At 39.7% G+C, this 25,628-nt stretch overlaps 2 protein-coding genes and 1 long non-coding RNA gene across 3 annotated transcripts in view; 2 read left to right on the plus strand and 1 right to left on the minus strand.

Annotated features, from left to right (window-relative positions):
* The window catches only part of LOC140282344 (uncharacterized), a 112,304-nt gene that overhangs the window by 46,721 nt on the left and 39,955 nt on the right, over nucleotides 1–25,628 (minus strand). The window lies entirely within an intron of this gene.
* Nucleotides 1–25,628, plus strand: part of LOC140282297 (basement membrane-specific heparan sulfate proteoglycan core protein-like) — a 48,289-nt gene that overhangs the window by 9,654 nt on the left and 13,007 nt on the right. Inside the window, exons 11-22 of the mRNA XM_072376883.1 lie at nucleotides 9,259–9,516; nucleotides 9,875–10,141; nucleotides 10,478–10,741; nucleotides 11,988–12,275; nucleotides 12,841–13,101; nucleotides 15,342–15,644; nucleotides 16,057–16,329; nucleotides 17,944–18,189; nucleotides 18,449–18,459; nucleotides 18,629–18,680; nucleotides 18,765–18,830; nucleotides 18,934–18,996. Coding sequence (XP_072232984.1) covers nucleotides 9,259–9,516; nucleotides 9,875–10,141; nucleotides 10,478–10,741; nucleotides 11,988–12,275; nucleotides 12,841–13,101; nucleotides 15,342–15,644; nucleotides 16,057–16,329; nucleotides 17,944–18,189; nucleotides 18,449–18,459; nucleotides 18,629–18,680; nucleotides 18,765–18,830; nucleotides 18,934–18,996 — 2,352 coding nt within the window. The remainder of the gene's footprint in view (nucleotides 1–9,258; nucleotides 9,517–9,874; nucleotides 10,142–10,477; nucleotides 10,742–11,987; nucleotides 12,276–12,840; nucleotides 13,102–15,341; nucleotides 15,645–16,056; nucleotides 16,330–17,943; nucleotides 18,190–18,448; nucleotides 18,460–18,628; nucleotides 18,681–18,764; nucleotides 18,831–18,933; nucleotides 18,997–25,628) is intronic.
* On the plus strand, nucleotides 297–829 carry LOC140281548 (uncharacterized). The gene is made up of 4 exons (XR_011909775.1): nucleotides 297–369; nucleotides 480–530; nucleotides 631–696; nucleotides 800–829. It is a non-coding gene; the product is annotated as an uncharacterized lncRNA (long non-coding RNA).

Here is a 25,628-nt window from a genome sequence, read left to right on the forward strand (position 1 = left end):
CATCAGTGCTGATTTATTAAATTACTCACAGCAGCTGCATCCAGACCTGAAGGCTCTTCATTTCCTGTGCTGATGGTCGTTGGACCAATTATTGGACTCATATTCATTGTTCTCCTGCTCCTGCTGTGTCTCTACAGACGATCCAAAGGTGAGACCTTTTTCTTCTGATATTAGATGTTTCATTCTTTCATTATTGAAGGACATCGATGCCTCATGAGGACATAAATTAGAACAGCAGGACAACAACGTACAACACAAAACCATGTAACAGCAAATGTCTTTTTATTCTTTGTGAAAAAGGTTCTGCTACTTTGCAGACAGCCAACCAGGATGAAACTCAGCATCAGGTTTACTCCTCTCTCCTCCATGGTCAGACTTTCAGCTTCTTCTGAAACTCAGTTTCTAACCACATGATGATTAACACATTATTTTCATTATATTGACTCATTTAACTGTGTTTGACTTTTTCTGACCTGCAGGAGATCTTTGTGTCTATGAAACAGTCAGAGGATGTGAAACCTCTGCAGATGGTACAGTTTAAACTTTGACTATAACACTGAGCTGCTGGAAGTTTCACTTATAAAATAACTGTGATCAAAATTAAAGTCAATAATGACCTTATTGTTTCAGGTCAGGAGGAAGGTGTTTACACTAATGTTCCATCTATGATTCAGCTCAAAGATCAGAATGAGAGGAGTGAGTACACAATATATGAAAAGTGATCATTCTCATCAATAATCTGCAGAGATAAAACAGAGGGTGTGTGCTTTTCCATATTTCCATATGTTCACGTTAACAGGAGAACATGATGATCAGGAGGACGGCTCTGACTACTATACCATGAATCCAGATTCAACCACAGGTATCAAACCTCATTGAAAACTATTTATCTAATCTCTGTTTTTTCTCTGTATTTATTTATTAGACACAACAGCTCAATGCGTTTCGTTTGTTTAAATCTTATTAGATGATAAATGTAATGTTTCATTTAGAGAATTCACAAGATTAACAGGTTTTATGTGCACTGGGTTATGGTTTATTTGAGCTAAAAATCTGCATTTGTCCACTTCCTCCTTTATTTGAAGTCCTAATTTATTTCATTGTAAAACATTTCAAAATGTCACTGAAGAAAATTCAACATCAAGATAATTTGATCCCACAAATGTTTGCTCATGAATCAGAATGTCAGATAGACCCTGACATATAACTGATAATTGTGTCTGTTTTCCAGCTGTTTGTTGTGATTTTGTTTCAGGTCCATAAGAGGAAATCATCGACCAAAGAAGAGAAGCACAGATGATAAACTGCACTCATGCTTCGGCAGCAGAGCTCCATAAATTCAGCAGCCACTTCATCAGGTGCATCTGTTAAATCTGATCACATCTGCAGAGACGTGTTCATTTAACTCTTTATTTAAGTTAAGTTTAATTAGAATGAATAGTGATGAGAGAACGTTATATCTTTGTGTTAATGAATGTGTATCTTTTGTGATTATTTTGCTACTTCTGTCAGACTGTGCCGCTGTGATTGGATCACATTTTTCAGACCTGGCAGCTGGAGTCTTTGGATAGTTTATTGGTTTAATTGTCCTATTTTTTAATGGCTGCACCTGTAAATCTTGTTCTTTAATCTTGGACCGTAATATGAACTTTTTTCACTTCTTTTGGAAGAAAATAAAGCTTTTACTTCTTTAAACTGTGGTCAGTCTCTATTTTATATTGCAGGACACAAGCTGGGTTGTAACAGTGACATATTAGACATCCTGAAATCCATCCTGAGCTGCCAGAGTTTCTGAATGCATGTGGTTGGGTCTCATTTCAAAACTCACCCAGATATATGTTGGATCTGTTGTTTAACGTGCCACGATGCTGATTTAAGACACTCAGGTAGTCAAAGCAGTACACAACTGTGCATTCAGCTCATTTATCTCTGCTGTGTCTTTAATTAAACTGTGTAACCGCACAACAGAAGGAGTTATATCCTGAAGTTTCACCAAAAGATCTTGTTTGGTTTTACTGCATACAGAGTGTTTTCTTATAATTTTTCAGCAAAACTGTTCACATGGCTGATCAGTTATATTAAATGTGTTCATTCTTTATCTAACCTCTTTGCAGTCAGCTCTTATTCAACATAAAATACATTTTTTGACCATAAATCCTGCCACTTTTCCATCCATTTTCTATACCTGTTTAATCTAATTTAGTGTCGCAGGGGGGCTGGAGCCTATCCCAGCTGCCACTGAGCGAGAGGCAGGGACAAATGAGACATACTCACACTCACTCTTAGGGACGATTTAGAGACACCAATTAACCTAACATGCATACACAGGAAGAACATGCAAAGTCCATAAAGAAAGGACCCAGCTGGGAATCAAACCTGGAACCCTCTTGCTGTGGGGTGACGGTGCCAACCACGATGCTAACAACGATGCTAACCACGATGCTAACCACCACATCAGCCCATTTTCTTCTTTTTTAATTGACATTAATTGAACAGAAAAAGGTTTGAGCTTTCAAAGTTGTGGAATGATCTAAAAATGTCAGAAAAGACAACTTAAACCTCAAAAAACACATCCGAATCACATGTTATTAGTGTTTTTATGGTGTTTCTTATTTTCAATTGTACACTGAAAAATAATAAAAACAACTAAATTAAAGGCAAATCAATCTTAACACTTCTTAATTGTCTGCAGTCACAGTTCCTGAACAGCTGATCAGAGGATTTTAATAATAACTTAATTTCTAACATTATTCAAAGCTCCGACTGTCTCTGTCCATGGTGCTGAACATGAAAAACACACATTGACTGAACTTGAGCTCATCATTACATCAACATGCTGCCAGAATGCATGACAGCATTTTTCCTCTTTGCATTAAAGAAGCCTTAAGAAATCAAATAATTTACTTTCCATGTTTTTCAAACCTGTTGATTCATTATTTTTAGTTATACCTGCCTGTGAGGAGACTCTTACTGATGTGATAAGCTGCAGGATCTTCACCTCATCTGTGCTCATACCACACTGTGTTATCTCTCCCTGTTTACTCCTCTCACTCCTGAACTGTTGCAGACATCCATCTGAAACTCCCACTAAGAGACCCTGGACACACAATAATGTGCTCACTAACTCCATCAAATGTTACTAATGTTCTTGATATAAATAACAGAATTATATATAATTTTTATTTCTAAGATTATACAAGTGAAAACATGGCCTCAGAAAACACATCCGAATCATACACGTGTTATTAGTGTTTTATAGTGTTTCTTATTTTTAATTGCAAGCTTAAAAATGATAGAATAACTAAACTAAAGGCAAAACAATCTAAACACTTCTAAATTGTCTGTGGTCACAAATCCCGAACAGCTGTTCAGAAGACTTTCATAACAACTTTATTACTTCATTTCTAACATTATTCAAAGCTCTGGCTGTCTCTGTCCATGGTGCTGAAGATGAAAAATAAACACAGATCCAGGGCCAGACCTCAGTGGACTCCAGCCAACGCTGTGTAATTCAAGTCATCTGTATGACTGATGATGAATTAGCAGATTTTACTGCTTTAAATCTCTTCATTTTGTCAAATGTGCTTGTCTGACTTCAGAACTGAAGAATCCTACACAAGAGAAGTGTTAAGATTGTTTTGCCTTTAGTTTAGTTGTTTTATTATTTTTAAGCTTGCAGTTAAACAAGTCCTCTAATCCATATGTTCTCATATGTTGTTTGCTCCTAACCTTCGATACAATCCATATGGATGTTCTACAAACTAGCACCCCTACAGGTTACAGGAGGTATTGCACAACTCAGAAATTCATGACCATGCAGGACGTTTGTTGCTGCCTCAAATATGACTCATGTGAGTGTTTCCACATCTGAACAAACATCATTCTCAAGTGTTTCCTTCAACAAACTCCAAAGTCTTCTTCTGCATTTAGGATGCAGAGCAGATGGAGACATTTATTATTATTAGCCTGAGTGTGGCCTCCTTCCAAATACACTGACAAACAACTGGACTGAAGCCAGAACATCTGTTATAAACTCCTCATAACCTGAAGATCTGCAGCTCTGAACCAATCAGAAGGAGTTTCATATAATGAAGAAGCCTCTAATCCATAACACACAGAGAAAACTAACACAAGTATGATTCTAATTAACTGTACTAATTTTCTACTTGTAATCTACTCATGGCTGAGAGGTCTGCAAATTAAATAGAATATATTTTTTTCACTGAAAAAATACAGTTGATAATAGGAATAAAGTTGAATTCATTCTTACTTTGTATCATACAGGTTTAGATTTGTACGGCTATAACTATCTTTACAAATCGAGTCATTACATTCACACAGTTTTAGGAGCAACATTTCTCTCAGTATTTACTTTGACCAGTTATTTCTAAATTTTTATTCACTTTCTTTGAAGGATTTTTATTCATATCTTTTTTTTTGTCATGTTCTGAAAAGCCTTGTATGTATTTCCATTGAATCAAAGTTTGGTGTGAAGAAACAACACAACAAAGGTAAAGATAAAGTGCTAAAATTGTCACGTTGACAGATAACAAAATCCAGATGTCATAGATTAAATCTGAATAAAACATAAATATTTAAATAACTGTAGTTTGTTTGCTTTTTGCAGCAACATTTCTCAGTATTTACTGACTTACTGATCAGTTATTTCTACAGTTCTTATTTCCATCCTGTTCAGAGCTTTTTCATTATGTTTAACAACAGCACAAAGAGTATAAAGTTCAAGTGTTGAAGTGTTTCAATTCTAAAGCTGATCAACAATAAGAGATTAAGAAAATCCAGATGTAATAAATGAGAAAAGCAGATTCTGCCACTCTTGTGTTGAATCTGAACAAAACATGAAGAGTCTAAAACATCAGAGGTATCAGTAGGAGTTACTGTCATATAATCATTGTTTCATTAATGTTCTTTTTTGTTGTTGGTACCAAAATGCTCTTTTCTACATGACTGATAAACAGATGAAGACTTTAAAGAGTGTTTCTTGTTTTATTTCAGAACAAATGAATAAACTCACAAGTTTTCTCAATGGGGACTTCATTACTGTCTTCTGTATAGAAGACAGATTCTGGTTCTCCTCTTCCTCCTCCTCTTCCTCCTCCTCTTCCTCCTCCTCTTCCTCCTCTGCAGTGGTACAGACCTCCCTGTGAGACTGTGATGGCTTCATTGTTTCCTCCGGGCTGAGCTGCAGAATAGTCTGACCCATCTCTGAACCAGTCAAACCTCCATCCATCAGAGCCGTCCACAGAGCAGCTCAGTGCTACACTGCCCCCTGCTGGTATGGTTGTTCTCGGTGCTGTCAGTGTGGTTGGAGAAAAAAGGACAATGAATTATTCATTTGAAAGTGACGAAGCCGTTAAAAGCCACTTTTTAAAATATTCACAGAATCATTTAACTACATCCATCAAATAGAAATTTACAACATATTAGACTTTATCGTCTTTATTGATAAAGAACAAACGTCTTGAAAAACAAATGTAGCAATAGTAGTAGTAGAGAGTTTTTCAGTTTTTTTTGCCTTATTCATTAATACTGACAAACAATAAGTTAGTCATCTAAAGGTCACCTGTCAAAATTTGACGAAAGGGAATTAAAAGCATTGAATGTTTCTTTGAAATCATGCATTTCTGACAGCTTAAAAAAGATTCTGTGAACATTTCTCATCGGAAATGCTTTTCTTTTTAACTCTGACACCCCAGAAACTGATATAAAACCCTAATATACAGCATAGATCGCTTTGTTGTTTCGAAAAGTGCATGGCTTCCATGGCGTAAGATCAAACTGACGGGGCAACTTTTAAGTTCCTCCTCACATGCAAAGGAGCATGACAGCGAGAATTACAACACATTCAGAGCTCATGTGCCTACGAGCAGATAAGGGATGTCGAAAACTCTGAAAGATATGCAGCGACAGTCTGTTTCACTAATTGAAGAATTCACACAGTGACATTAGCTTAGTTTATATATTTCAGTGTTTTTTAATAATTTGATAGATGATTTATTTATCAAAATCAGTGTTCATGTGTGAGCTAAATGATGAACAATAAAGCAGCATGAGAGAGGAGCGTAAATAAGGTCCTTCTGACTGGTTCTGAAAGCACACTGGCATTCATTATGCACATTCCTGGACCTGAAACTGACCTGCAGCAGGAGGCTGAAAGACCACACTTCACAGCTGTGTTTTCCTGCAGCAAATTTTTTAAGCTTTATGGTCCTATGTCACATGCCAACAGATGAGATGCCAACACCCATTCACCGTAACACACAGAGTTAAGAAGAGACTGAGAGATACTTTCAACATACCAAATAAAGATGAAAATTAAGTGATCAGAAGTAGCAAGGACAAAGAGTGGAAAAGCAAAAGACAAGGCGAGAATAAAGACCAAACCAAAGCTTTTATTTGTTTGAGAGAAATCATAGAAAATGATGGATGCAAGACAGATTTATTGGCAAAAACTTAAAAAACCTAAGTTTACGATTGGGAGATGAGTTTATAGAGTATATATACCAGCCGGAAAATGACTTTAAATTGAATTAATGCCATCTTAATACTTCTAAATTGTCTGTGGTCACAGATTATGAACAGCTGATCAGAGGACTTTAATAACAACTTCATTACTTAGTTTCTAACATTATTGTTCAACATGTGACTGTCTCTGTCCATGGTGCTGAACCTGGAAAACACAGATTCAGGGCCAGACATGAGTAGGGATGGGAATTGTTAAGAATTTAGCAATTCCAGTTCCATTATCTATATCACTTATCAATTCGGTTCCTTATCGATTCTCTTATCGATTCTCATCCAGTTATAAATCGTACAAATACAGTACAACTGGCTTTGGCTGCAGTAACACTTTAATTTCAGGAATGCACCAACATTTTATCTTTTTTCGCCTCTGTCATTTTACTTTTCCCTGCCTCGATGAAAGGGGTAGCTGCATTATGTTATGGGAGATGTGCTTGTTTCCTTCCGTTTCCATAGCGATATCTATATGATAGATAAATTAGATTAGATTAATTTTTTTTCAGCGTGAGAAATACAATGTGTGGCGGGAGTGCGTGACAAAAGACCAAAAAGCGCGACTGTCACGCTCAATGCATGAGTCTTGAGAGCTCTGCTTTACCTGAGACTTTTGAGACGGAAGACGCTCACAGGCTCCACCGCGAGAGTCGCCGCCATCGCTTAGCAGCGTGTGAAAACCTTTGCATAGTAGGTCAGCAGAGCAGTGTGAGAGCCAGCTGCATGGGGGTGGTGAGGAAGTAACTGTATCAATGATGTCATATTTAAGGTAGAGCATGCACCAACAGAAGAGCATGCAACAGGAAAAACAGCAGAAAGGATAAAATGTTTTATGCAAACCTCAATGGCAGAACTGCAAAAATGAACATGTTTCCACACAAAACTTTCCTTATCCATATTTACTGCTATGCTTGTTAAATCTTTATATTTTTATAAACCAGGATCAGACCTTTGCACATTAAAGAAGTTCATTTATGTCTGAATTGGACAGGAAATGATTCGTCAAACAACTGCTGTGATCAGAACTACTGATACTATCTGAGTTCAGTGTAAAAAGGAAGGAAGCAAAGGAGGGCAAAAAGGGGGCAGAAGTTTGAAAGCTTTAGTTCTCGCACACGTATTAGTTGTAACTTCTTCATACGTTTTGTTCGAGTGAAGCAGACGACTTTCTGATCGGCTGTGCAGCAGGGTTGGATGTGAGGATGGGGCACACTTTGCTCGGTGTGCTGGGCTTTTTCTGTAAGTACATCACTGCCTTTCTGTCGGCAGATTAAAGGAAATGTTTCTGAATAGAGAGAATTACAGTGAGTCTTTGGTTCATTGTGTTTCTGTGTGAGATTGAGGAGAGCAGACATGATTCTATGAAAAACTGTTGCTTTAGTTTAGAGGAGCAGAATGCAAGTTACATGTGGATTGTTTCATTTATGATTTAGTTATCATGGTAAACATAATTTCTTTAATATTTTCTGTACTTAATTCCTTTTTGTTCTTCTGTTGTTGACCCAGAGTGTTTTTCATCTGATTAACTTTAGATTCTCTGTCAGGTTAACAAATCTAACCCAGTTTTAATCTTTATTGTAGTGCTCAGAACACCCATCGATGGATATGCTGAAGGTCAGACAAACTTCCCTCTCTGCTTTGGTCTCATATTTATATTCAGTACCGTATTTATCTGCTAATTATCCTCTCGTTTATCTTTGTCCAGATGTGGTATTTTTAACTCTGTTATAGGGACTCTCATTAGATAAGAAAAATAAATAAAACAAAAATGCATCTAATGAAAACACAAATTTGTAGCAGTTGAAGTAAATGCCTCGTAAACAGTTTCATTCTGACATCTGTGAAAGGTTTAAGAGACGATTCCCATCATGTTTTTTCTAACTTACAGAACTTAAAGTCATACCCAATCTGACAGCAGACAGTAACATCATACCAGCAGGGGGCAGTGTGACGCTGACCTGTTCTGTGAAGGATCCTGCAGGCTTACATTATGTCCTCTGGAGACGTACCTCATCTGGATATCAGCTCATAAAATATGACATTGATGGAGTTTTCAGTGTCTCAGAGGGAGGCAAATACATCTGCAGAGGGTATAAAAGTGGGACTAACTCAGTCACATCTACGAGTGACACCGTCATCATTTATCAAACTGGTGAGTTTATAAATTTAATTTGGAATAAAACATCATGGAATCTGAGAACAGGAGAAAATCCATTTTGAACACATTATTAAAAACTATGAAATTAATAATTTAATCCCAGGATTTGACCTCATCTACATGAATAAGAACAAGTTTTAGTTTGGTGTGTAAGAACAACAAGGTTACAGACACAACCAGTGGATAAAAGATTAAAGATCATTCAGCTGTGAAACTGCTGATGACAAACTCTGTTGGAAGGGAAAACAGCTTTCATTTTAACTCCAGACTGTTGCATCTGTTCTTGTTTCATTGTGACTTTGAGGTGTGTAAACTGAAGCTCCAGAAACTTTGCAGATGTTTTATTAGAAAATCAGCCTGCGGTTATGTTAAAATGTCCTTTAAAGTGCTGGAGTCACACACTTCAAGCTCTAAACACCTGATGAGTTCTCTCATTGTATAAATATTACAGCTGTTTTAATAATTTGCCATAAAGCAGAAGAAGTGAAGCTGGAAACAGTCCTGTGTTTCTGTTTTATTTCTCAGCTCTTTTGTTTGTGTCCTAACTGTGTTTTTGGTGTCAATAGTTTCCAATAAGGCCACAGTGATCCTGCAGCCCAGCTGGGCTCAGATATTCAGCGGTGAGACAGTCAGCCTCAGATGTTGGATCCAGGGAGGTGATGGCAGAGAGTGGGAATATGAATGGACACCAACCAACACAAATGCTCCAACATCCAGAGAATACAGGATCATCGCAGAGTCCAACAGCAGAGAATACAGATGTATGGGTAGAAGTGGCTTTTTCTTCACAGAATGGAGCGAAGGCTTCACTCTGAAAGTTTCATGTGAGTTAAACTGTCCTCAATTCATTATGAAATATCATGTTTTGATGTGTTTTACTTATTTAGAAACATTTCTCCATCCAACACTGATCCAGCTGCTGGCAGGAAGCTCAGTGATGAACTGATTTATTTTAGTTTGAGAACAGAAAGAGGAGACAGCACGCAGTGAAGGGAAACATTTGAGGGAAATAAGTGGAAGAGGCAAAAATAACTGAAGGTTTTATTTGTGTGCAACTGCATTTATTTTTATGATTAGTTTATTGTTAACAAGAAATGTTTCAGTGTCCTTGTGATACAGCCTGTTAGTAATATTTAAACAAACTGAATCAAGTCACATTCTGATTAATTAATTTTTAAACAGCAAGTAAACCCAGAGCCACACTGAGAGCACCGATAACAACCATACCAGCAGGGGGCAGTGTAACACTGAGCTGCTCTGTGGAGGGCTCTGATGGATGGAGGTTTGACTGGTTCAGAGATGGGTCAGACTATTCTGCAGCTCAGCCCAGAGGAAAAAATGAAGCCATCACAGTCTCACAGGGAGGTCTGTACCACTGCAGAGGAGGAAGAGGAGGAGAACCAGGTTTCTACACAGAAGTCAGCAGGAAAGCCACCATTGAGGAAACTCGTGAGTTAATTCATTTGTTCTTATTGTTCATCAGCTTTAGAATTGAAACACTTCAACACTTGAACTTTATACTCTTTGTGCTGTTGTTAAACATAATGAAAAAGCTCTGAACAGGATGGAAATAAGAACTCTAGAAATAACTGATCAGTAAGTCAGTAAATACTGAGAAATGTTGCTGCAAAAAGCAAATAAACTACAGTTATTTAAAGATTTATAAAGATTTATGAAATAAATACATAAATGAATTGTGTCAAATAACAGGAAACAGAATCATAGCATATTTCTGTGGGTTTTCTGTGTGTGTTGGTCTTCTAACTGTATATTTTATGTGAACAGTTTCCATTAAGGCCACAGTGATCCTGCAGCCCAGCTGGGCTCAGATATTCAGAGGTGAGACAGTCACTGCCAGATGTGAGATCCAGGGAGGTGGAGGAACTCAGTGGGGGTATGAATGGAGACCAGCCAGGTTAAATATACCTCCAACATCCAGTGAACTCAGGATCAGCAGAGTTACTGACAGTGAAAAATACAGCTGCCGGGGCAGAAAGGACCAGTTTCATTTCACACAGTGGAGTGATGTCATCACTGTAAATGTATCATGTAAGTTGGACATCTTTCATCCATGTGAACACTGTGTATGTGTGAGAGTCATCAAAAAGCAAGAAACACTTCTTCTTCTAATAGTTATCTTCATGGCATTAAGTGAAGCTGTTACGTTTTTACTTTGATGACAAAAGAACTGAAAAGCAGCATTTTAACTGACTGTCTCTTATCCAAATGAAGTGATAATCCTAAAAAATGTCCTGTTCATTATTTTATGAGGGACAGAAAGAGCACTGGAAAGCTTTACCCAAGTAAAAGTACTTTTACTTCAAACATCACGATGAACAGATGCTGCTGAAGCAAGACAACACAGAGATGCAGCTCATAAACCAACATCCAAAGGTCTGAAACCAGACAAGAGCTGCACAGTTCATCAAAGCACTCACACAAAAGCCAACATTTCAGAGCAGTTATTGTTGAATTCTTTCTGTTTCCCTGAAAAACACCAGTCAGCCGTAAACAAAAGGCAGATTAAGTCGTATTAAAATGTCATTTCCACCACATCAGATAAACAGAACATGAACTGAGCCAAATGAGGGTCTGAAGTGAGCAAAGAAAGGAAACATCTGTCAGACCAGCAGGTTCAGACAAACAGAACATGAACAACTTACTACCAAAACCCTGTGAGCCATCATCAGCAAAGCTGCTGGCTGCTGCCTCACAGAAACCTGAAATTCAGCATCTGCAGCTGACTTGGACGTGATTGTGCAGGTTGGATGTAGAGTTTCTGTAAAGCAGCTGTCTCCACTTCTTAAGCAGCACAGCTGAAGCTTGATAAAGAAGCTGTTTCCTTTCTTTGACTCGAAGGTGAATCAGTTCTTTAAATGCTGTCATTGATTTTCTGCATGTTCAACATCAGCTTCAGCTGAATCTGAGCATGATTCAGGTTCAGTTATGTCTGCATTTAGGTTTTCATTTAATTTACAGACAGAAATATAATCAGCTTTGTTACAGCAACAGTAGTTATCATCATCTGTTGCTTCCCTCTCTGAGTTTGTTCTGTTTAAGTAAGACAACAGGAGACATTTCTCCGTCCAACACTGATCCAGCCGCCACCAGGAAGTTCAGTAATGAACTGATTTGTTTCAGAAAAGAGGAGACAGCCCACAGTGAACTGTAGCATCTATTTGATGGATGTGGTTAAATGAGTCTGTGAATGTTTAAAAATGTGAATATTGTAACAAACTGAATCAGGTTTCTTACTGATGAATCACTTGTTCTCTCTGTCCTCTGAACTCAACAGCAAGTAAACCCAAAGCTACACTGAGAGCACCGAGAACAACCATACCAGCAGGGGGCAGTGTAGCACTGAGCTGCTCTGTGGACGGCTCTGATGGATGGAGGTTTGACTGGTTCAGAGATGGGTCAGACTATTCTGCAGCTCAGCCCAGAGGAAACAATGAAGCCATCACAGTCTCACAGGGAGGTCTGTACCACTGCAGAGGAGGAAGAGGAGGAGGAAGAGGAGGAGGAAGAGGAGAACCAGGTTTCTACACAGAAGTCAGCAGGAAAGTCCCCATTGAGGAAACTCGTGAGTTTATTCATTTGTTCTGAAATAAAACAAGAAACACTCTTTAAAGTCTTCATCTGTTTATCAGTCATGTAGAAAAGAGCATTTTGGTACCAACAACAAAAAGAACATTAATGAAACAATGATTATATGACAGTAACTCCTACTGATACCTCTGATGTTTTAGACTCTTCATGTTTTGTTCAGATTCAACACAAGAGTGGCAGAATCTGCTTTTCTCATTTATTACATCTGGATTTTCTTAATCTCTTGTTGTTGATCTCCTTTAGAATTGAAACACTTCAACACTTGAACTTTATACTCTTTGTGCTGTTGTTAAACATAATGAAAAAGCACTGAACAGGATGGAAATAAGAACTGTAGAAATAACTGATCAGTAAGTCAGTAAATACTGAGAAATGTTGCTGCAAAAAGCAAACAAATTACAGTTATTTAAAGATTTATAAAGATTTATGAAATAAATACATAAATGAATTGTGTCAAATAACAGGAAACAGAATCATAGCATATTTCTGTGGGTTTTCTGTGTGTGTTGGTCTTCTAACTGTATATTTTATGTGAACAGTTTCCATTAAGGCCACAGTGATCCTGCAGCCCAGCTGGCCTCAGATATACAGAGGTGAGACAGTCACTGCCAGATGTGAGATCCAGGGAGGTGGAGGAACTCAGTGGGAGTATGAATGGAGACCAGCCAGGTTAAATATACCTCCAACATCCAGTGAACACAGGATCAGAGTCACTGACAGTGAAGAATACAGCTGCCGGGGCAGAAAGGACCAGTTTCATTTCACACAGTGGAGTGATGTCATCACTGTAACTGTATCATGTAAGTTAAAAATGTTTAATTTATTTGAACATTTTACATTTATATGTTGTCTTCAGGGCTGCACGGTGGTGTGGTGGTTAGCACCATCACCTCACAGCAAGAGGGTTCCAGGTTCGATCCCTGGCTGGGGCCTTTCTGTGTGGAGTTTGCAGGTTCTCCCCGTGTATGCGTGGGTTCTCTCCGGGTTCTCCGGCTTCCTCCCACCATCCAAAAACATGCATGTCAGGTTAATTGGTGACTCCAAATTGTCCGTAGGAGTAAGTGTGAGCGTGCATGGTTGTTTGTCACATTTGTCTCTATGTGGCCCTGTGATGGACTGGCGACCTGTCCAGGGTGTACCCCGCCTTTCGCCCGATGACTGCTGGGATAGGCTCCAGCCCACCCGCTACCCGATTAACGGACTGTCGGTATAGAAAATGGATGGATGTTGTCTTCATGGGGCTGCAGGGTGGTGTGGTGATTAGCACCGTCGGCATGGCATCTGCAGTCAGATCACTGATGTAATGTCACTTCTGACTATGCAGCCGTTCAAATGAAAATATCTTTGAACAAGCGGCTGCAGTACATGTTACACTGTGGTGTAGTATCACTTAGCACAGCAGCGTGTTATGATGTAGAGTTTTTATCAAATACTACCTGTACAGCTGACCTGGTATTTTGAATTCCTCTCATATATTAAACTGAGAGTCTTTAGTTTGATGTGTATGATGACAAAAACTAACAGAATATAAACTGTGTGCATCAGTGTTTGTCACTGAGTCTGATACTATGGCTACAAGTCGACTTCTTCATAATATGAAACTCCTTCTGATTGGTTCAGAGCTGCAGATCTTCAGGTTATGAGGAGTTTATAGCAGATGTTCTGACTTCAGTCCAGTTGTTTGTCAGTGTATTTTTAAGGAGGCCACACTCAGGCTAATAATAATAAATGGCTCCATCAGCTCTGCATCTAAATGCAGAAGAAGACTTTGGAGTTTGTTGAAGGAAACACTTGAGAATTATGTTTCTTCAGATGTGGAAACACTCACATGAGTCATATTTGAGGCAGCAACAAACGTCCTGCATGGTCATGAATTTCTGAGTTGTGCAATACCTCCTGTAACCTGTAGGGGTGCTAGTTTGTAGAACATCCATATGGATTGTATCGAAGGTTAGGAGCAAACAACATGTGAGAACATATGGATTATAGGACTTGTTGGTCAGACAGTCACCAAAGACACAAGAGAAATGTCCAAAAGGAAACTAAACTAAACTGATTGTCTCAGTGCTGCAGGAGTCAAAGTGTCAGAGAATTAGATGAACAGCAGCTGATGATGTCTGTCTTAAAGGGGAAGTCTGGTATTTTTAAACCAAGACCTTATTTCCTACATGAAATACGTTCATCTACTCACCGAGAACAGTTTGGTGAAAGTCGGCGTCCTTCGGAAGATATTTAGATTCCTCGAGATCCATATAATGGAGCATAGACGGGGGCATAGACGATGGAGCCTCTAAATCTGTCTTTATTGGAGCAACAAAGGCAACATCGTCCACAAGAACACCAGCAGTTAACATCAGTTCACGGACGTGCAGCGGTCTTTTCCTCTCTCTGCTTCTGCATCCTCCTTTCCAGGAGCTCCTCATCTGTATACTCTGGCTCAAAACAGTAACAATGTCCATCTTACTCAAAGTCGTGGTCAAAATCTGTTAAATATTCTAACATGTTGAACAAAACTAGCAGCAGCAAATGATGTATGAAGTTAGCCGACCGTCTCAGAGCACGGAGTACACAAGCGCGCACATCGATGACGTCATCCAAGTAGAAAATAGCCTATGTAGAAAGCCCCCTGAGCCCACCTATTTCCTTGGAGGACAACAACATGGAAGCTAGATGCTAATATTTGCATTGGATCTCCAGTTATCTAAATATCTTCCGAAGGACGCCGGCTTTCACCAAACTGTTCTCAGAGAGTAGATGAACGTATTTCATGCCAGAAATAAGGTCTAGGTTTAAAAATACCGGAGTTCCCCTTCAACTCCGTGTCTGGAGTTATGTATCACACACTCTGTCTGAAGGAGGGTTTGATGTTAATCACTGAAGACATTTGTCATTTCTTAAAGAGATACTGTAAACTGAGTGAAATTATTTTAACAGAATTTCACTGAGTTTCTCATCAGTCCTGCATGTAAATGATGAATTTAAAGCGTTTTAATCCAGGGTTACAGACTTCTTTTCTATCTGTTCTTTCTCTCTCCAGCAGCTAAACCCCGGCCTGTCCTCACTGTGTCTCCATCATGGCTGAGTCCTGGAGCCTCAGTAACTCTGAGCTGTCAGGTTGAACATCTGTCTGCAGGATGGAGGTTCTACTGGTATAAAGCTGCTCCTGATCGGTCTAAAAAGTCTTACAGCTATGAGCTGCTGCCTGAGAGCAACAACAGGACTGAACATGATTCCTACATCATTCGTGGACAGACACACACAGCAGGATATGTGTGTAGAGCTGGGAGAGGAGACCCAGTGTATTATACTTATTACAGTGACTCAGAGTTTGTCTGGTCTGCAGGTCAGTTTGTTTCTGAAAGTGATGCTTTCACTTTAATTCAACTATTCTTTTATCAGAGACCTTCACGATGTTTAAGACCAATACTCATGTTGATGATAGCTACATTCATTTTCCACCAATGGAAGAACAGCACACATTAATAAGAAGAAAACACTGATCAGGTGAAGCAGTGAAATACTGGAAACTCAAAGGTTCACTTGTATGTTTGAAAGACGGCTGATTAGATTGACTTAGTTTATCATTTAAAACACACTGAAGGTTTTTAAGGTGGAAATCACAGTTTGATCAACGTGTTGAAATGTGTGCGCTGATCTTCAGAACTAAAGAACAAAATAAACCAAATTAATATCTGGAATGAAGCATTTGTTCTATTTCTCTGTGCTTTGGTGAAATCTCATCACATGTTTTTCAGATCTTCATCCAGCAGCGTCTCTCACAGTGAGTCCTGACAGAGTTCAACACTTCAGAGATGATCCTGTGTCACTGAACTGTGAAGGAAATTCTACTGAGTGGAGAGTGACGAGGATTACAGAAACAGGACTCCTGTCATACTGCTCTGAGTCAAACTGGGAGAAAATTAATGGATCCTCATGTAACATAAAACCTTACTGGACTGGTAACGCTGTGTTCTGGTGTGAGTCTGGATCAGGAGAGTTCAGCAACGCAGTCAACATAACTTTGCAGAGTATGTTATGATAAATGTTCTTTTTCTTTCACCTTTTCTTGTATTTAAGCATCACATATCATTTACTATACCTGTACATGTCATATACATACAACAGGAACTGTCTTGGTGAGTTTTTGTCTCTTAATCCTGCTACATAGTTTGATCTTAAGGTTCACTGGAAAAATAATGAATTCTGTGTCTATTAATTTAGCTTAAATCCATTCTTAACTTAAGCGTTCCCAGGCCAGCCGAGAGACATAGTCTCTCCAGCGTGTCCTGGGTCTTCCCCGGGGTCTCCTCCCAGTGGGACGGGCCCAGAACACCTCCCCAGGGAGGCGTCCAGGAGGCATCCTAACCAGATGCCCGAGCCACCTCCACTTGATGCAGAGGAGCAGCGGTTCTACTCCGAGCCCCTCCCGGATGACTGAGCTTCTCACCCTATCTCTAAGGGAGGCCCAGACACCCTGCGGAGGAAACCCATTTCGGCCGCTTGTATTCACGATCTCGTTCTTTCGGTCACTTCCCACAGCTCGTGACCATAGGTGTGGGTAGGAATGTAGATTCACCGGTAAATCGAGAGCTTCGCCTTCTGGCTCAGCTCCTTCTTTACCACAACAGGCCGATGCAGAGCAACACTGCTGACGCCGCACCGATCCGCCTTTTAATCTCCCACTTCATTCGTCCCTCACTGTGAACAAGACCCCGAGATACTGGAACTCCTCCACTTGGGAAACCCGGAGAGAGCATTCCACCCTTTTCTGGCTGAGGAGGCTTTGGGTTTGGACTGGCGCCTCCAGACTGGGGTTTGGAGGCGCTGATTCTCATCCCAGCTGCTTCACATTCGGCTGCAAACCGCTCCAGTGAGAGCTGAAGGTCACGGTCCGACGACGCTAACAGAACCACATCATCTGCAAAGAGCAGAGACCCGATTCTGAGGTCGCCAAATCGGACCGAGTGTGGGGTCGAAACAGGACCCCCTCAGCGCCCTGCACCGAGAAATTCTGTCCATAAAAATTATGAACAGAATCGGTGACAAAGGGCAGCCCTAAAGAGATGAAGTTAGATTAAATTATGATTAAATAATGTCACAAAAACAAGTCAGATCTGAAACAAAGTAAAATTAGTTCTTCATTTAAATCATTTCTATTGCAGCTGAGAGCTCTTTTAGCTCCTGAAAGTGGAACCTATGTTAAAATGTTTCATTAGCATATAGATGAGTCCATATTAAATATGTCTCCACTCACTGTGGAGCCAACAAGTCACTTCCTGACTTCTAATCTGCGGCTGCAGCTAAACATCACATCAACAACTTCCACAGTAAACATTTTCAAAGAGAACACAGTCACAAACTGTATATTTATAATTATTTTGGTGAACTTTGGTTTGCTGTTGTCTTATTTTACAGGAGAGCTTGAAATGTTAATGTCAGCTTTCACGGTTCAGAACAACTACTGTGGGATTTATGACGCTGTAGACAGAGTTATATCTTTGTTAAAAGGTGGTAACACACATACAATTTGTAAATACACAAGATCAAGTTTCAGCCAGTTTAACTGTGTGAGTCAGCTTTGTCTAAATGTCTGCAGCAGCTGATCTCTGACAGAAACTTAATGTTCTCTGACTGTTTTACAGGTAATGATGGTGTTATCCTGGTGAGCCCCGTCCATCCTGTAGCTGAGGGAGATTCTGTCAGTCTGAGCTGCAGACGCAGAGAACAAAATACACTTTCCAAAGTGTTTTTCTATCACAATGGCACACTTCTTCAAAGTGACAGCAGAGGGGAGCTGAAGATCTCTGCAGTGTCACAGTCGGATGAAGGTTTCTACAAGTGTGAACATTCAGGGGAGGTTTCACCACAGAGCTGGATCTCTGTTAAAGGTGAGAGTTATTATTTTAATGATTTGTTTTCTATCATCTGACATCTTCACAGTCTAAATGTGTTGTTCTACTAACCTGTTCATGTTTAAACATGATTTCAGTTGATGTCAGATGGTTAAGTGCATCAGTGCTGATTTATTAAATTACTCACAGCAGCTGCATCCAGACCTGAAGGCTCTTCATTTCCTGTGCTGATGGTCGTTGGACCAATTATTGGACTCATATTCATTGTTCTCCTGCTCCTGCTGTGTCTCTACAGACGATCCAAAGGTGAGACCTTTTTCTTCTGATATTAGATGTTTCATTCTTTCATTATTGAAGGACATCGATGCCTCATGAGGACATAAATTAGAACAGCAGGACAACAACGTACAACACAAAACCATGTAACAGCAAATGTCTTTTTATTCTTTGTGAAAAAGGTTCTGCTACTTTGCAGACAGCCAACCAGGATGAAACTCAGCATCAGGTTTACTCCTCTCTCCTCCATGGTCAGACTTTCAGCTTCTTCTGAAACTCAGTTTCTAACCACATGATGACAGAATATTTTCAGTGTTAATAATTAATTGTTTCAGGTCAGGAGGAAGGTGTTTACACTAATGTTCCATCTATGATTCAGCTCAAAGATCAGAATGAGAGGAGTGAGTACACAATATATGAAAAGTGATCATTCTCATCAATAATCTGCAGAGATAAAACAGAGGGTGTGTGCTTTTCCATATTTCCATATGTTCACGTTAACAGGAGAACATGATGATCAGGAGGACGGCTCTGACTACTATAACATGAATCCAGATTCAACCACAGGTATCAAACCTCATTGAAAACTATTTATCTAATCTCTGTTTTTTCTCTGTATTTATTTATTAGACACAACAGCTCAATGCGTTTCGTTTGTTTAAATCTTATTAGATGATAAATGTAATGTTTCATTTAGAGAATTCACAAGATTAACAGGTTTTATGTGCACTGGGTTATGGTTTATTTGAGCTAAAAATCTGCATTTGTCCACTTCCTCCTTTATTTGAAGTCCTAATTTATTTCATTGTAAAACATTTCAAAATGTCACTGAAGAAAATTCAACATCAAGATAATTTGATCCCACAAATGTTTGCTCATGAATCAGAATGTCAGATAGACCCTGACATATAACTGATAATTGTGTCTGTTTTCCAGCTGTTTGTTGTGATTTTGTTTCAGGTCCATAAGAGGAAATCATCGACCAAAGAAGAGAAGCACAGATGATAAACTGCACTCATGCTTCGGCAGCAGAGCTCCATAAATTCAGCAGCCACTTCATCAGGTGCATCTGTTAAATCTGATCACATCTGCAGAGACGTGTTCATTTAACTCTTTATTTAAGTTAAGTTTAATTAGAATGAATAGTGATGAGAGAACGTTATATCTTTGTGTTAATGAATGTGTATCTTTTGTGATTATTTTGCTACTTCTGTCAGACTGTGCCGCTGTGATTGGATCAGATTTTTCAGACCTGGCAGCTGGAGTCTTTGGATAGTTTGTTGGTTTAATTGTCCTATTTTTTAATGGCTGCACCTGTAAATCTTGTTCTTTAATCTTGGACCGTAATATGAACTTTTTTCACTTCTTTTGGAAGAAAATAAAGCTTTTACTTCTTTAAACTGTGGTCAGTCTCTATTTTATATTGCAGGACACAAGCTGGGTTGTAACAGTGACATATTAGACATCCTGAAATCCATCCTGAGCTGCCAGAGTGTCTGAATGCATGTGGTTGGGTCTCATTTCAAAACTCACCCAGATATATGTTGGATCTGTTGTTTAAGGTGCCACGATGCTGATTTAAGACACTCAGGTAGTCAAAGCAGTACACAACTGTGCATTCAGCTCATTTATCTCTGCTGTGTCTTTAATTAAACTGTATAACCGCACAACAGGAGGAGTTAAATCCTGAAGTTTCACCAAAAAGTCTTGTTTGGTTTTACTGCATACAGAGTGTTTTCTTATAATTTTTCAGCAAAACTGTTCACATGGCATCAGATTTATTAAATGTGTTCATTCTTTATCTAAACTATTTGCAGTCAGCTCTTATTCAACATAAAATACATTTTCTTTAAATAAATAATAAAACCTGCCACTTTTCCATCCATTTTCTATACCTGTTTAATCTAATTTAGTGTTGCAGGGGGGCTGGAGCCTATCCCAGCTGCCATTGAGCGAGAGGCAGGGACAAATGAGACATACAACCATCCATATTCACACTCACTCTTAGGGACAATTTAGAGACACCAATTAACCTAACAGGCATGTTTTTGGGTGCTGGGATGAAGCTGGATTACCTGTAGAGAACCCACGCATACACAGGAAGAACATGCAAAGTCCACACAGAAAGGACCCAGCTGGGAATCAAACCTGGAACCCTCTTGCTGTGGGGTGACGGTGCTAACCACGATGCTAACAACGATGCTAACCACGATGCTAACCACCACATCAGCCCATTTTCTTCTTTTTTTAATTGACATTAATTGAACAGAAAAAGGTTTGAGCTTTCAAAGTTGTGGAATGATCTAAAAATGTCAGAAAAGACAACTTAAACTTCAAAAACCACATCTGAATCATATGTTATTAGTGTTTTTATGGTGTTTCTTATTTTCAATTGTACACTGAAAAACAATAAAACAACTAAATTAAAGGCAAATCAATCTTAACACTTCTTAATTGTCTGCAGTCACAGTTCCTGAACAGCCGATCAGAGGATTTTAATAATAACTTAATTTCTAACATTATTCAAAGCTCCGACTGTCTCTGTCCATGGTGCTGAACCTGAAAAACACACATTGACTGAACTTGAGCTCATCATTACATCAACATGCTGCCAGAATACTTTTAGTTATACCTGCCTGTGAGGAGACTCTTACTGATGTGATAAGCTTCAGGATCTTCACCTCATCTGTGCTCATACCACACTGTGTTATCTATTCCTGTTTACTCCTCTCACTCCTGAACTGTTGCAGACATCCATCTGAAACTCCCACTAAGAGACCCTGGACACACGATAATGTGCTCACTAACTCCATCAAATGTTACCATTATTCTTGATATAAATAACAGAATTGTATCTTTTTTTTTAATTCTAAGATTATACAAGTGAAAACATGGCCTCAGAAAACACATCCGAATCATACACGTGTTATTAGTGTTTTTATAGTGTTTCTTATTTTTAATTGTAAGCTTAAAAATAATAGAATAACTAAACTAAAGGCAAAACAATCTAAACACTTAGAATTACTAAATAATCTGTGGTCACAGATCCTGAACAGCTGTTCAGAAGACTTTCATAACAACTTCATTTCTAACATTATTCAAAGCGCTGGCTGTCTCTGTCCATGGTGCTGAACATGAACATGAAAAACAAACAGATCCAGGGCCAGACCTCAGTGGAGTCCAGCCAACACTGTGTAATTCAACTAATCTGTATGATAGATGATAAATTAGCAGATTTTACTGCTTTAAATCTCTTCATTTTGTCAAATGTTCTGGTCTGACTTCAGAACTGAAGAATCCTATCCATTTTTAATCCATTTTGTCGGGTGCCTTTCCACGAGAATGAGCGAGAGATGATGGGGTCTCATCACACCAGCAGAATAATTCATCCTCCTGGCCCCTCCTGCCCCGAGCAGCAACCAGGCAACAGGGGTGTGGGAAGACCCCTCCCCTCACCCTTCCGGCTCTTCAATATTTTCTAATAGTGAGCGATTAAAATTGAGGGGCAGCTAACCTTGTAGAACTGGGAGCGCGGCCCTCTGGGCAGCCTACATACCCAAAGAGCCCCGCCCACCAGATACCACTCAGTGCAACCACCCCCCAAGACCTAATGTGTGTGTTTGATAAGTAGTGATGTCTAAGGTGTAACTAAAACAGGGGCGGGGAACTGCAGAGTGCTGTAAAGGGGACCACTTCCATGGCCCCATCCACTACACCCCACCGAACACACACACCCCCAAAACCCTTCACGTGTGAGTGTGTGCTGTGTACAGGAGCCAGAAGGGATTATGGGGATATAGACCGGGGGAGAGAAGTTCCCCCAGAGAGGGCAGCCAGAGACTGGCTGCAAAAGGCCCCATTACCTGGGACCCGCCACAGGGCAGGAGGGCCTGATGTCCACCGGGCTCGGGGCCTGCAGCGACTATATTCGGGGAGCTACTGTACCCCCAGAAGGCCCCACCCCTCCTCACCCCTCCTCACCCCAGAGGACCTCTACGGAAAAAAAAAAAACAACAACCAACCAAACAAACAAACAAACAAGCAATCACACCAGTCGCAGCAGCCCGGGCCGGAGACCCACCACCACCCAGGCCCCCCTCCAACAAGGGAAAAAAAGGCCTCAACAGCCTAGTGTGGGGCATGCAGGGATGCTCCACTTTAGCCATGTTGATAGGTCCTCACAGACTTCAAGCCAGAACTTCTGGACAGGCGCACAGAACCACAAAGCGTGTGCATAATCATCAGGTGTGTTATCTGTGCAATGTGTGCAGATGTTTGAGTGTGTTAGACCCATCCTGAACATCCTTTGTCCTGTATAGTGTGTTCTGTGAAGGATTTGGTATTGTATGAGCTGCAAATTAGGATTTCGAGTCATTCTGAAGGTGTTCAAACATATTTGTGGCCAAAAGCTATGATTAGAACTGATGGATAAATCTGCCTCCTATTTTGAAGATGGTAGAGACATTGTGTCATCTATCTTAGACAATAATTTATATATTTTTGATAGTTTTGGGGTGCAGATGCTTCGAAATTCTGCTACCCTAATCGGGAGTTGCAAGTCTGGTTGGTGGAGGATATATTTCGTAGTTATTATAGAATTAAATTGTTGATATTCTAGGAATTTATTAATTATTTTGCCTCTCATATCTGCTTTTCCGGCTTCCTAGAGAGTACAAGTCATTGTTATCTAAGTATACAGACCATTCCCTTTTGAAATAATTAATAAAATCAGGCTCTTTATGTAATGATGTATTAAAACTCCAATTCCTAGCTGATGGTGTAACTCTGTTATTCTTCAGTGTGATAGAAACTGGGGCGTGATCACTGATAGTGATGGGGTGGATTTTGGTGTCTGAAATATCCCTCATCAAGGAACTGCTAACTAAGAAATAATCTATTCTTGAAAATGAGTGGTGTATTCATTCATATACTGTTTAACAATGTTTGTGGACTGCCAGTTCCGCTGACTTCCTGAAGTACTGAGTCTGTCTACTCCTGAGTCAGATACCATGTTAAAGTCCCCTCCTATGATGAGTGTTATCTGAGTGATCAGAGAGTGAAGTGAAAAAGGAGTGAAAAAATGAGGGGTCCTCCACATTTGGACCATATATATATTTGCAATGCATAAATTCATATTTTGAGTAGATAAATTAACTATTAGAAATCTACCTTCTGGATCTATAACTGCGTTGTTTACGGTGAAATATACTCTTCTATTTATCAGAATGGCTACACCTCTTTGTGTGGAGTTGTAACAGGCTGAGTACACATGAGGAAACTGTGCTGTGGTGAGAACATCAGCTGCAGTCTTTGATCAATGAATCTCCTGTAATAAAACAATGTCCGCCTGTAAATCCTTCAACTCATTGGAGATTTTTAATCTCTTCCCCCTGGACCCAGCTCCATGCACACTCCATGAGATAAACCTCAGCGTGGACATGCTCAGACTAACGCAGTGAGTGCTGGATGCTAGCTAAAAGCTTCCCGTGCGTGTGTGTGCATATATGCTTGCATGAACATGCCATTGTTGGTGTTTCTGTTCGTCACTATGGGCTTGCTACAATATGTACGCGCGCTGTCAATTCTGTGTGGTATTTGATTCCGTGCTCTGCTCAAATCTCTATTTGCGCCGTGCTTGTTAACATTACTTATTAAAGTGGAAACCAGCGGGTTGGGGAAGAAAAACAGAACAGTGCAAAAGAGTGGAAGTGTGAGATAGACAAAAGAAAAAAAATATGACCTGCATACATCCTATGCTGGTGAGACTGGCAGTGAGCTATGTATTTTGACAGATTTGACAGATAACTGTGAATTGGATAGACTATTTCAGAGTTACTTATATACCATTTACAGTGAAATGATTTATACAAGTTAATGAATTCAGATCACCTGGGGTTTAGAAGAGCCAAGGAGTGGTTTCCTGGTCTCGGTTAGAGATCCGGCTCATTCCTTCGGTGAATGTTTTCACCGATCCTCTGAGGGCTGCGTTTTCTGCAGCCAGCGTCTGCACCTGTTGCTGGCTGAACTCCAACGACTCCCGTAATGCCTGAAACTCTCTGTGTAGAATCTCTAACAGATACATATGGGCGTCGAAACTGGATAATTTCTTATGATTGATGTTAAAATGTCCGTAGAATCATTACCAGCTGGAGACCTCGCTCCGGACGACTTCTTTTGGAGGCTGAAGCCTTGCTGCTGGCAGATGGGGTTTGGTTAGTTTTCCCCATGACGATCCTGTCAAAACACTCGTCGATGTGATCCGTAAGGCTCTCCAGGCTTTCTTCACTGTACTCCAGTGTTTTGTTTTACCCGATAATATATTTATTTAAACAATAGTTATTGGCGTAATTATAATCTTACTATATTGTTTGCTCTATTTGAGGCGCACCTTGTTTGAATCTGCCGATAGTCTCACAAAATCTCGCGACACTACAGCATCACTCCTCCCTGTATTTACTTCCTGTATTTACTCCTGACAGACAAAAAAACTGAAGTTCAAGATGTAAAGCAAAGAGACAATCATGTTGACTTTTTCAGCTCAACTCTTCTACCCTCTTCTTTTCACACAATGTTCAGACATAAAAAAAAACTATCCCACAAACTATCATTCTTATTATGACTGTATGCATATATAGGATGATCTTATCCAGTTTATATCACTTATATAATCTAATATATACTGTATCATACATAAAAAAAAACATTAAATTCATCATATTAAGTCACTGAACAGAAAAAAGTCTCAGGTGTTTCACAGTTTATTGTAGGTCAGATAGCTCTGAACTGAATGTGGTGAATGTGTTAATTGCTGCTCTCGTGCATCTTTATGTGTGAACAGGAAGTGGAGAGCTGGCCTGACAGTTTGTTCTTGGGCCTTAGAAGCCAAATACTGTGTGTAACAACCAAGTAATTCTAGTTTTATATGTATCAATGTTTTAGGAGATGCAGGATCTCTCTAACCGTTAGCTTTGATATGCATCTTAAGCATCTATACAGACCTATCAGCTACAACACCAAAGCCATCCTAATATTCTTTAGTTTACGCTCATTCCACCAAAGCAGCTCTGACCCATCAGGACATAAACTGAGACACTGGCAGCACATCGAACGAAGACTCTGGATTATTTCTGGACTTCCTGCAGATGCTCAGTTGAACGAGGATGTGGGGAGTTTGGAACCTGCGTCGAGGCCTGGAGCTC

This window comes from Leuresthes tenuis, unplaced genomic scaffold, assembly GCF_036924035.1.
Source record: "Leuresthes tenuis unplaced genomic scaffold, fLeuTen1.0.hap1 SCAF_22, whole genome shotgun sequence".
NCBI classification, from domain to species: Eukaryota; Metazoa; Chordata; class Actinopteri; order Atheriniformes; family Atherinopsidae; genus Leuresthes; species Leuresthes tenuis.